Raw genomic sequence first — 13,203 nt, 5'->3', positions numbered from 1 at the left:
TTTCCATGAACCCATTCAGGGTTCAGGGTTTAGAAATCTAAAATAGCACCTTTTGAGGGTTGTTGAATCATTCAGTTTCCATCCATTACCAGCTAGCTGACCAATACAACCACACTCCTCTACTGTGGGGTAATTGATGAGTTGTCTTCCTGCTGTGTCACTAATCACTACACGACTCCCTCTTCTCTCACTGCAGTGCTGCTTTGTGCTAGCCAGAGCAGCAGGGTGTAGTCCATCCAAAGCAAGGGCCTGTGGTCTCTAACTCCTGTTTTATTCTTAGCATCAAGGGTTGTGTTGACAACTGCAGAAAATCTTTTTAGAGCTGTGGTATCCTTGTTTACATGTAAAGTGAAATTGAGGTAGAGCAGATGTAAATCTACTTTGTGCCATTGAGTGCTACAAAAGTGACATAACAAACATTGAAATGTCCATATAACAGATCAAACACTCAAAAAGAAAGGAAACTGAAACAGTAAAGGATAGACCGCAGTATGAAGGAAGGTAGGGGATGCAAAGCAAGCAATCACTTTTATTCAGTTTTCACTGGAAAATGTTAAAGAATTAGTTCAACAATGTGGGAAATATGCCACATTTTCATGCTCAGCATTAGATGAGAAGTTGAATACTACTCTTATAAGTTCACTCAATAGTGGAAAAAATGACAAGTTGTGGTTTAACAGGGAAATTATATGTCGGATTATAAAACTCCCGGGATACTCTGCACCCAGCCAAGAAACAGTCTATATATATATAACCCCCTGTAAAAGTTTTTTTCACGTAAGTTTTTGTACAGATTAAACAAACAAGACACATGTTAATTAGTCAGTTTTAGAGGTGCTGATAGGCAGATTTTGTTGCCCTCGATCAGTCTAGTGCCAGACCAGCTGTTTCCACATTTTCAGTCTTTATAACAAAGCTAAGCTGACTGACTGCTGACTCCAGCTGCATATAGCGTTCAAACATGAGAGTGGTATTAATCTTTTCATCTCACTCTTCACAAAACAGCAAATAAACATACATCCTAAAAATGTCTATTTTTTATTTTGAAGTCACCATAAAAAACAAAGTAAAATGTATTCTCCTCTAGCAGGTCCTACTTGGCAACTCCCTGGACTGAATCTGTGTGACTAAATCTCTGTGGACTGCAGCCCTCCTGAAAAAGAGCACACATACTCATTTGTGTTGTTTATGGGCCGCTTGTGTCAACAGCAAACATTTGAACTGCACATTTTCTTCCTCTGAGAAGAACTTAACATAAGTCAATACTTAGGCTACACACAGTTTACTGATGAAATTCCTGTAATTTTTGTGCATGATGCAGCTTTGCCCCTATAATAAAATGACACATGGGATATGAAAATTGGTGTATTTCCTCTAAACACCACAGTGGGTGGTGCTCTCTGTTGGTGTTCTCTTTCTATTATCCAGCTATACTCCTTCATTGTCTCAAAACACTAAGAAAGGACATGAGGGAAACTCTGAAGATTGAGTTCCTATAATTGAAAGGTGAAATCCACAATAGCTATTTACTGTAAATGGCAGCTACCATTGCAGTAAATTGTTTTGTCTTAAACTAAACCATACTTTGTTGTTAAGTAAATAAATAATTAAAGTCTTTCTTTATATTGTTTTTATTTATTTGTGTTAACTTAGAGTATGAACTTGTTTGCATTTACAGCATCTCCTGACTTCTACAGGTGATTTCACTTTCCAGCTGAAAGTTGAGCCATTAACAACCGAAATTCTCTTGTACCGACAGACCCCAGCCACCAGAGGGCAGGAGGAAACCTCCGTTACTATGAGGGGTTACTGTTTAAGCAGCTCAAAGAGCTGAACCAGGCCTACCAGCCTGTTTCCGAGGAGCCCATCCAGCTGGGAACCTACAGCAGACCTAAAGACCATCTGCCAGAGAGAGAGGCTTACGAGGCTCTCTGCAGAGGGGAGGGAGTCAGAATGGTGAGACTTCAGGAGAAAAATGAACGAATTTTGAGAGTTAGGTCACAATGTAAAGTGACAACCAATAAGAGAGGCAGTTAAAATACCTGATCTTTCTGTATATATCTGAAGTGTTAACACTTTGTAAACTACATCCTAAAATACCCGATACTTTGATCTAAGTAGTAAGCCTGATAAAATGACAATATGCTTCATTAATGAATTAAATAATGTATTTTATATTAAAGAGCAATGAGCAAGAATCTGTTCTCCAGTTTGTAGAAATATATACTGTCCAGTTAAAAGTAAAAACAAGCTAATAAGCAAGGGTCTTGTTTTTGACTTGTTTACACAGGCTCTGCAGACACACAGAGGTGTTGTCAGTTATTCAGGCCAATTAGAGCTCTTTTCAGTGTGAAGTTGGCAGGAGTTGTGCTGAGAGTTATGAGGTCACCCAATTGTACTAATCATAAAGCAATTATGAAGTTGTAAATTGTCCCAACAAGTACGACAAAACAGAAAAGTAGGAGGAGAAATGTCAGTCACTGTCTATACATGCAAAATAATGTAAGTGTTTGAGTGCACTGTTGGTATGCAGGAACTTTGATCAGAGTAATGGCAACCCATCATCTTGTGAAGATTTTGGCAGTCAAAATAAATCAGTTTCCAGATCCTCTTAGTCAAGCCTTTCCAAATTCAAATGAGGTATTACTGTATAGACAAATCATTCAAAAGGTTTATTTCTCTCTGTTGATCCTTTACATTTTTTCAGACTGAAGCGAGGCGCAGCCGTTTGTTCTGTCGCTACCAGGATGGTAAGAGGAACCCTCGTCTCCTGCTGAAGCCCATTAAGGAGGAGGATGAGTGGAACAGCCCTCACATTGTACGCTACCTGGACGTCCTATCCCACGACGAGATTGAGAAGATTAAAGAGCTGGCTAAACCCAGGGTGAGACAAGAAGCAGTGGAATTTGTATTTCTTAAAAAAAAAAACAGATTAATATTTAGTTATTCAGAGGCTAAATAAGATCAATACCGAGAACAAAATCCTTTCCCACGAGTGTCTGATATCAGGCACGTGTGCTGATGTAGTAGTGTTTTATAACAAGGAAACATTCCAAATAAATTGTATAGACCAATTATTCCTACATTCTGAAGGCACAGAAGCTGTTCTCTCTGAATGAAAGGGTGGATAAACTCTGATATGGAACATATATTATGAGAAAAAGTTATTTTCTTCATCTGTCTTTTTGTTTTCTCTTTGTTTTTAAGCTTGCCAGAGCTACAGTCCGTGACCCCAAAACAGGAGTCCTGACCACAGCTAACTACAGAGTATCAAAAAGGTAATTATTCAGAGGTCCTTGCCACCATCTTATGGATTTCAGTCATTAGAATACAGTTAGGGTTGATTATTTTCAGTTTTTGTTATTTATTTTTAATACCATTTGCAGAGTAAAGCACAGTATTGCAGCCGTGTACCATATTATTTCTTTGTAATTATTTGGAAGGATTATTGTGCTTTGCCTTTTCTCCCAGTTTTCGCTTCACTCTCAATGACCAGAAACATTTTGTGAGCTGTTATTGCTATAAAGGTACCCATTTTACTGCTGTGAAATGTGTGTGGAAAATGTGACAACATTTGGATGTGTGGGGACATAAAAGTCTAAGTCTAAAAAAATAAGTTTAAACTTATTTAGTCCTCATACAATACATAGATATGTGAAGATTGGATTATAGTATGCTGTAATGAACTTATGGCCATGGACTGTAGTCAGCAAAATGTAGGCAGGTTGGATCAGGTAAAAAGGAGAACTGGCAGGTGGGACATAAACAGGATGGCTACAGGTGGTAAAAGGTTAACAGGTTTCAGGTCAGTAAACAGGAATGTTTGCACCATTAAGGCTGTAAAACAACATAGACAATGTGGGAAAGGCTAGTTGTGAGCAACAAATACTAAGACTGATTGCTAATGTTGGGCATGCGAGGAGTGATAGAAACTAGATGGACCAATCCCCAGCAATAAGCACTTAACATTCAAAGACTTTAATGCACATCACCTGTGTGCCCAGTGAAGATGTTTGAGTTAGAGACTTTAAGGGCCCGAAATGTATTTTTAAATTTTTATGACATCATGTTACCTGCGACAGAGGAAGTCAAATGCATATATCAAGTTTCACATGATTGCTTATTTTCAGACTATAATTATAGACTCTTCTCTATTAGACAATTGTTTAATGAAATCAGGTGATAACAAATCAAGATGACCTTCACTTTTATTTATTGATTTTTATGATCTGAGGTTTTATAATATGATGAAATGAAACTAACCTTTTTTTTTTCTAGACTTCCAACTTCCACAGATCGCTAAGTTTGAAGAGCTTGGATATCCATCTAGTGTTTAGTGTCTGTGTGTGTATGCATGCGTGCATGGTATGTGCTTATATGTGTTTATGTTTCTTCAGTGCATGGTTAGAAGGGGAGGAGGACCCCGTCATTTTCAGAGTCAATCAGAGAATAGAGGACATCACAGGCCTTACAGTGGACACTGCAGAGTTACTACAGGTAATGTACTTTATACTACAGAATGACATGAATTACTATATCATATTACTGTGTTTAACACTTAATGATATCCATTTCTCAATTTTCACAAATGTTATTATTCATACACATAATGAAAATTAAGCAAAATAAGTACAACTGTGGTCAAAAGGACATGAAATGGGTTAAAATGAATACCACAAACACCAGAGAGTAAGACAAAGGTTCACATAGCAAGTCTACAGAAGCAAGTCTTTTGAAGGGATTAAACTTATTTAATTTGATCTAATATACCTGAGTTCCACAGTTTAAAGTCAGCAGTCTCCTGCTGCACTACTTTTCATGGATGGAAAAGTTAAACCTTGTGGCATCTTGTGGCCACAGTCAGAACTTTCAGTACAATCTTCAGTAAGAACCTTAGAAAAGGTTTGATTAACAGGTTTAATGGGACAGTTCACCCAAATCACAAAATACATATTTTCTCACTCTACCTCAGAAGGGGAGCAGAACTTTGTTTGTGGTGTTCAAAGCATTGAAAAATTACATTTAAAAACCTATGCAGCAGTGTGTCTTTCCAAAAACAATGTCACAGTCACTCGCTGTAAACTGTTTTCATTGGAACTGCTTTCTACCAAAGGAATAGTCTTTTGTAGTTTTAAGTTCTAGTTTATTTGTACATGTTAAAGGGGATGCATCATGCACATTTCCAGATCTATATTTATATTCTGGGGCTCTACTGATATATCTTTGTGTGAGATATACTCCTCATCTATCTCATACTGGCCCTTTATGCAGCCCCTCAGTTCAGCCTTTGTCTGAAACAGGCCGTTTTAGCTCCTGCCTCTAGCTCAAGTTCCCCCTCTCGATGAGCCAACTGTATTCTGATTGGCCAGGTCCTGGAAACTGCCCCTCGGCAGACTTCTGGCAGCTCAAGAGGCTACGTAAACAAACAGTAATATTAAGATTTCACTTCTTTTTCTTGATCTTCACTCAAATGGAAATTTCTAAATAAATATATCTATACATGTTTGAACCCAAATCTGATCCGAAATATGCAAGTGGACAACATTAACAACCCGCGGACCAACCTTAGCAACAACCTTGACAACAAAGGCCATCAACGGATAGCCGATTGTGGGCATGTGCAAACAAGTATCATCACGAGAGAGAAGTAGAGGTAGCATTGTAAACATATGTTCACCTCAAGTTGTTTAACATAGAAATCCAACATCATAACAGTACAAAAAGCATGATACAGTTTGTCCCCTTGAAGATAATATAAAGGACATCAGAATGACAAACAATACAGTGCTCAGAGGACAGAATCCCAGAAGGACTTATTCATTACCTCTAAATAATATCAAACACTAATCACTATATCAAAGATACATGTAGATACGTTTTGCCAATTCATTTTTAATCATATTAGCCTTTATATAAATCACCTTTGTCAATGGCTGACCAGGTTGCTAACTATGGAGTTGGAGGACAATACGAGCCACATTATGACTTCTCGAGGGTGAGTTCACTTTGTGGGTGAAAGTGTGTGTGCATGAAAATTGATATGACATGCCTGCGTGACATGCCTCCCGCTTTCCTATAGTTTCCATAAATGCCTTCTATACTTTGAACTTTGCTTCCTCAGTGTGTTGTATTTGGCAACCATCTATGGATTTCATGTGATCTATAGATGTGTGTACTATATAAATATGTGCAGCTGTCTGGAATTTTGCTACAGAGTGATTGATTTTATGATATATAATGCAAAAGGTCATATAAATCTTGCTTTGTTATTTTTACACTGACAAGGGATAGGAATGCCCACACTGATGGAAATGATTAATGATCATTGTCTTCTGGGAATATCCTTGAAGAAATAACTGGCTTTATGATTAATTTATCTTCTTTAGAACAAATTATGAAGTGTTAATGCATAGAGGAATTATGTTTTTAAGCATATAATTTGAAGCTATTATTATTAACTCAAATGGAAAGTGTAATTCAGTAATGTTTCTGACAAATAATAAAAGTCTATTTGATGTGAGAATAGTTAGTGCCCTAAGTGGCGGGCTCCTAGTGCAAGTCTTTTTGGTGATGGGTTAAACGTTATAAACATCTGTTGCAGCGTCCTTTTGACAGCAACCTCAAGGTCGATGGAAATAGACTTGCTACCTTCCTAAACTACGTAAGTACATGTGTGTGCAAGTGCGCAGTGTTTTCATCATGTATTTTATTCTTGAATTTTATCTTTGTAGAAAGATGAGCCAGATGCTTTCAAAAGATTAGGCACTGGAAATCGTGTGGCAACTTTTTTGAACTATGTAAGTACGTGCATCCAGTCGCCGTTGATTGAAGGGGAGTAGTGGCAGTCACCTGAAATCTACGCTCCGGTCGTCTTTTGTTATAGCTTCATGGGCATATGCATAAGCTCTGGTTCAATCTTGGACTTGGATTGATTGACTTTCATAGAGATCCTCCGACTTGACTGCAGCGTGTCAACACATCTCTATGGTTTGGAACTCATTATGTGATTTCTATACATTACATATCCTAAAGTGCTGGATAAATATCTATTTACTTGGATGACTGAGAAATGTCACTGACAAATAATTAAGAAATAAGTATTTCTGTCAATCAGTTCTGGTACATGTTGTGCTGAGTTTTGTTGGCCGTCCCCCATTAACACATTGATATGAAGGCACTCTTTATTTTTCCCTTTCTAACACTTGAGCTGTACAACATAAAATTACGTTCAAAAAGAGAGAAAAAACATTTTTATTATAGAATGAGGTATGTAGTTGAATTGTCTTGGTTTTCATATAACTGGTGATGGACTGGAGTTCACTGTTCACCCTGCTGCATGATGTGGATGCGCTTTAGTGCATTATTGATCTACATCATGGATGTGAAACTTATATGAATAAACATATTTAAGTTCATCATGTTACATGGATAAGACAGAGGAGTGTAACAAGACAGAATACAATGAAACCCATGATTCCTCCAGGGGAATTATGGTCAGGTAGAAGCAAATAAACCAGAATAAGATAATTGAAATCATGCATTAAAACATTGCAGGAAGAGTTTGAAAGTTAGATTGAGAGTTAAATTGTAAGAACTGTTCAAGAATAGTCAAGAGGATATTTAATTCTACACTTAAAACACATGGTACAAGGAAAACGCCTCACAAAGCGACAGTACAGTACATGTTTTATTATCATTACAGATCACAAACAAGTTTAACTCATGGAGAAATGGATGCATTATGAGAGATTACTGAAGTGGTGTAACATGTTATAAATGCATTTTGTTGGCATGTTAAATTTTGCTTTGAAGAGTAAAACAAATGTATGTTTTGCTCAGCCAAAAATGCAGACGTGTGTTAAAAAATGCATCCTTTGGGGATTGTTGAAAACTAATATGTATTCTTTAAGAAGAATGCAGAGAAAGTTTCTAACCAGTGTGTTGTCTTTTCTCAGATGAGTGATGTTGAGGCCGGAGGAGCCACAGTTTTCCCTGACTTCGGAGCAGTAATCCGGCCTAGAAAGGTAATAACAAAACAAGTGTGTGTTTGTGTGTGGTAGTGTGTCAGTTAAGGATTAATGTGCTGAGACTTAGTAATTATTCATCCTGTCAGTGATTAATGATTTCAGTGTCCATTTCCTGTACATCATTCTGTATTGCATGGCAATTTGCCAAAATACACAATTTTGCAGTGAAAACTGATGAAAGATGTTTGTGGAGGTTTGTTTTTTTGTTGCATGTACATGTATATTACATGTGTATTACACCCTTTTTGCTTAAGGTATTAATAATTGATTTGTTCAAACTGATACATTATTTTCTCAATGGCCAATCAACAAAGCTCTGTCAAAATAGGCTCTGCAGAATATCCAGTAACATCTTACTACTTACTGACTTTTTTTCCCATTTGCAGTTGTTTTTTTTTTATCTTCCTTGTGCAATGCTTATGTACACGTGTTTCATAAATGTGTCAGCTGTTTGCTGCAGCACAGTCTTGTACTCTTTTTGCCAATTTAGCAAGCAATAACATAGTTGTCAAGCAACCAAGAGTTTTGTGAGGAACCCATGTGTCATTGTATTGCTGCAATAAACCACTCTCAGCTTGAAGCCGCTTGTTCTCCAGGTCTTATTTAATCCAGCTTTGCGTTTTGGATCTTCATGTTCCTTCTCTCTCATGTACACTAGATTTTCCCACCATTTTTACACAGTTTTCATTTTTCCACAGGGAACAGCAGTGTTCTGGTATAATCTGTTCAAGAGTGGGGAGGGAGACTATAGGACCAGACATGCAGCCTGTCCCGTCTTGGTAGGAAGTAAATGGGGTGAGTTCTGATGCATTTCAATTAAGTAGTTATAGATTAAATGGAATTAAATAAAATCTGTATTCTGCCTGAAATTGAGCTAATCACATTTGTATTATTTGCAAGAAGATAACCCTACACATCGCAAATTAGGGCTGAGCAATATGGCTGAAATAAGTATCATAATATTCCCAGATTGACTCCATGATGTTGAGATCAGGGCTCTGTGGGGGCCATACCATACCATCTGTTGCAGGACTCATCATTCTTGTTGTTGCTGAAAATAGTTCTTTATGACTCTAGCTGTATGCTTGGGGTCATTGTCATGTCATGAATAAATTTGGGACTGATCAGACACCTCCCTGATGGTATTGCATAATGGATAAGAATCTAAACATCTAGGGTGCCTAAAACTTTTGCACAGTACTGTATATAATGATATCGCCTTACCATTCAACTGAAAGTCAATATGTAATATGTAATTTTGAATTATTGCCTAGTCCTACCACAGATCAGGTACCACAGAATTATTGTATTCGTTCCTCCAATTTAAAAATAATGGGAGCATGATGGCTCAGTATTGCCTGTCATATCTTAAGGCCAGCTGGTGCTTTTCTCATTCCTGATTTTCATTCTATATTCTCAAGTTTCATTCAAAACTTTTGTTCCATACATTTTCTCATTCACTATTTAAAGTTTCAATATGATAATTCTCAGGAGAGAAAACAGCAATAGAAAGCTGTAACAAAAAACACATGAGCAATATACTTGACTCTGCAAAAGACCAAAAAAAAAGGGTTTATAAACAGATTTTAGTTATTGTTTTTTTTAATGGTTGTTAATATTAAAGGAGCACTTAAAATTGCCCATATTCTTTTTAATAAAAATCACAATAATGGGCTTGATAGGCAATTGATAATACAACTTTTAGTAGTACTAGTGCAGTGCCCCTTCAAAACGTGTCTGTTCAGAATGGGCCGATTCTCAATACCCAGAGAGAGTTGTGCCCCTCCCCTAAATGTCTCTCATGCAGACTATTGATAAATGCCACAATTTACTGATGCTCCCTCAATGCCTGAGATGCAGGCTATCAGTAGACTCTACAATTTGAAACATGGAGGAGGCTCAGTGATGTTTTGAGGTTGCTTTGCTGCCCCAGGCACTGGGTGCCTTGAATCTATGCAGGGCACAATGAAATCAGAAGTCTATCAAGACATTTTGGAGCGAAACATACAGCTCAGGGTGGGAAAGCTGTGTCTTAGTCGCAGGTCATTGGACAAACTGGAACTGAACTGAACTGAACAAAATGGACTGTTCTAAAATGGCCTATCAGTCCTGATCTGAATCCCATTGAACATCTGTGGAAAGAGCTAAAACTTCCAGTTGGCAGATGGCATCCATCAAATATGAGAGAACTGGAGCAGTTTGCTCAAGAAGAGTGGGTCGAACTACCAGTGGAGCAGTGTAGAAACCTCATTCAGAGTTACAGAAAGCACTTGACTGCAGTTATTGCCTCCAAAGGCTGTGCTACAAAATATTAAGTTAAGGGTATCAATATTTTTGGCCATGCCATTTTCATTTGTTTTATTATTTTAAATAATATGTTGAGTTGAAAATCAAAAGCAAAGTTTCAGTTATATTCAATGTGAAAAAAAGAGTGATGGATACCACATACTTCTGTCAGTTTCAACTTAATACGGTGGAAGGGCACCAATGTTTTCAGCTACGTCTGGAAGCAATGATGACACAATGTTATGTATTCCATGTCTGAGAAGGGCTTTAACCCTATCCAGCAGTGCAGTTTTGGTTTTGTTTACCAAGGTTTTGAGACTCCACCACCATCTCAGTAATGGAAGTGAATGGATGGTTATTGGTGCATTAAAATATGAAAAAAAATCAGCTGCAGTTTGTCTCCCAGTTAATCTCGAATATGGCATCTTCTGGATAATCTACACATCTCACTTTGATCACTTTTCAGTGGAACTATTTATAGAAGTCCCCCCCAATGTACACACACTTAAAAACTAAAAAGAAGCTTTTTTTCTCATGGAAACCCTTCATTGGAGGAACAGGATAAGAGAAGGCTTTCGTTTACATTAGTCAATAATTTTAACACTTGAAATCTGCTAAACACTGTAGCTTAATCATGGGAACATTGTTGATATATTGGGCAGGGTATGTAACCAGCCTTGCCAGTTTAAACCAAGAGCCTTACCAGCTTATAGACTATAGAAGTTGAGGTTATGTCCTTAACTCATTTATAGATAGATGGATAGATTTTTCTTCCACCCTTTTAAGTAGTTCCTATAAAAGTGGTTAAGAACATGCTTAATCCAGCAAGCACAGCATACTTTTCTGAGGAGATGATGGACACCACTGCAAAGAGATTGAAGATCTACACGTTTCATGTTTTATTAGATGCACTTTTACATTAAAACTCGCACCAAACTTCTGGAGGAATCTTGTAACCACTGGTTTGGCTATTTTTGGCACTCAAATATTTGCTGTTTTTTTTTTTTTTTTTTTTTTTTGTAGTGTCAAACAAGTGGATTCATGAGCGAGGACAAGAGTTCAGGAGACCCTGTGGCCTGACAGAAGTGGACTGAAGTTTGACCCTCACCCATGCAACATGCAGAGACACATACACATACACACACACAAACACCAGCCCCTCCGTAGTGCCTTCATTCTGGCAATGATGAAACACCAGACACATTGTACAACACTTACATAAGCATTCTCTGGCTCAACTTGTCTACAAGATCAACAAATGTTTTATAAGGAAGTTATGACACTGGTGTGTGGGATCTAGCTGAAGAATATCTTTTTTTTTTTGTCTTTTTCTTTTTCTAAGATCCCATCCCCTCACCACCACTCCTTTATGAAGTAAGTAAATTAAATTACAAATTAAAAGAGAATGTAGTGTGGATAGAGTTAACCAGTGAACAAAAAGACAAACATGTCTCCACATGTTTCCCAGTGTACACATGTTTTATAGTCATTAATATCAAATTCAAAATTAATTACTGGTAAATCCAAATACCAAATCATCTTTCCATTGATATCAAAAAGTAATACATGGCTCTCAGGGGAGCATCCCCCAGACTGCTTCATTCAGCTTTTTTATACAGTTAAAAGCAACATTAGCATAAGTGATAACACAGAGAAGCCTTATGAATTTAGCTAATATCTTAGCTGTAATAAACACCAAAACATACAGAAATAGTAAAGAAAACTTGAGCTAAAGGTCTGATTTCCATACATTTAACATGGTTTGGCATAAGAAGCATAAACTGAGTAAAGGTGTTTTTGATGAGTAATGAACTGCTCTTCGTATTGGACACATACTTGTGGACACAACTTGAGACTTTGTACCACATTGAGATGTTCCTGAGTTGACTATTACCTCTGAAATGTAATGGTACAACAGAACAACACATTTTCAAGTTTTTGTTTGCCAGCCGGAGTGCCAGCTTACAAACACATGTTGGATCCAAAGTGACCATCAGTCATTTAGACAAAAAATGGGCACACATGCAAATCAAAGTTTTTGGTATCTTCATTACTGACCCTTCATGTCGTGATTTAAAAATGGCCCTATCTTCCCGTCCCTTCTTATATTCTTTGTCATTTGCATCCAAAGCATTTTGTTTCCCTTCAAACCTGACAGAAATACATTTCATCCAAATCATGTCCATGAATTTTTTATTTATATAGTATTTAAATTATTACACTGTTGTTCCACTGTGTGCTCTTTCTACAAGATGGCAGTCAAGAAAATCAATAAACAGTGTCTTTTATTAAAATGTCTTGTGTCTTTTTATGTGCTTTCTCATTCTGTAATCAAACATGGTCTTATTGCCCGGGACGCAGGATGGTTTGCATAGTGGTTAAGTCTGACACAACTAACTGCACAGGAGTCATATAAAAGGCCTGAAAAACTAATGTAGAGTAGCATCAAAGCAAACTTGTCCCACTCTCCCCAAACACTGCTTGGTCCATGCTTCTTGGCACCCTACTCCTAATCCTACTAAAGTGATCGCATCTTATTACTCAGTAATGGGTAGCTAGCAACAAAAGAATGTGAAAATCCGTAGCTGGCACCAGATCTGTCGCTCACAGGTATGCCATTTAAAGGAGCCCATGATATATCCACACCTCTACTTCAGAGTGCACGCACACCAGCCTTAGCAATTGCTCTTCCAATCCCGTGTGAAAAACACTTCACCATTTGCTGGTCTTTTTAGTAGAACAAAAATTATATTTTCTCCTCCAACAAAACCCTCAGTGGACATGAGATACTGATCTGTAAGTCCTTAGTGAGAAATGGAGGAGGACAATCATTTAAACTTGAATAGGTGCAAATTTCAATAAAAGCTTATCATTGCTTTTTATTTTAGTG

General features: G+C 37.4%; 1 protein-coding gene across 6 annotated transcripts in view; it reads left to right on the top strand.

Annotated features, from left to right (window-relative positions):
- Window positions 1-12,607, top strand: part of p4ha2 (procollagen-proline, 2-oxoglutarate 4-dioxygenase (proline 4-hydroxylase), alpha polypeptide 2) — a 32,273-nt gene extending 19,666 nt beyond the window's left edge. For 4 of the 6 annotated variants that reach the window (XM_044370346.1, XM_044370347.1, XM_044370344.1 and 1 more), the window contains 10 exons: window positions 1,760-1,956; window positions 2,708-2,884; window positions 3,208-3,278; window positions 4,398-4,497; window positions 5,942-5,995; window positions 6,602-6,661; window positions 6,732-6,797; window positions 7,956-8,024; window positions 8,726-8,822; window positions 11,337-12,607. In XM_044370346.1, coding sequence (XP_044226281.1) covers window positions 1,760-1,956; window positions 2,708-2,884; window positions 3,208-3,278; window positions 4,398-4,497; window positions 5,942-5,995; window positions 6,602-6,661; window positions 6,732-6,797; window positions 7,956-8,024; window positions 8,726-8,822; window positions 11,337-11,407 — 962 coding nt within the window. In that variant the 3' untranslated portion in view covers window positions 11,408-12,607. The remainder of the gene's footprint in view (window positions 1-1,759; window positions 1,957-2,707; window positions 2,885-3,207; window positions 3,279-4,397; window positions 4,498-5,941; window positions 5,996-6,601; window positions 6,662-6,731; window positions 6,798-7,955; window positions 8,025-8,725; window positions 8,823-11,336) is intronic. The other 2 variants (XM_044370349.1, XM_044370348.1) reach the window with 2 other exon arrangements.
- The last annotated feature ends 596 nt before the right edge of the window (window positions 12,608-13,203 follow it).

The sequence above is a fragment of the Thunnus albacares genome, chromosome 13, assembly GCF_914725855.1.
Source record: "Thunnus albacares chromosome 13, fThuAlb1.1, whole genome shotgun sequence".
Lineage (NCBI taxonomy): Eukaryota > Metazoa > Chordata > Actinopteri > Scombriformes > Scombridae > Thunnus > Thunnus albacares.
The sequence above is the reverse complement of the archived record's forward strand: the minus strand, read 5'-3'. Positions and strand labels throughout refer to the sequence as shown.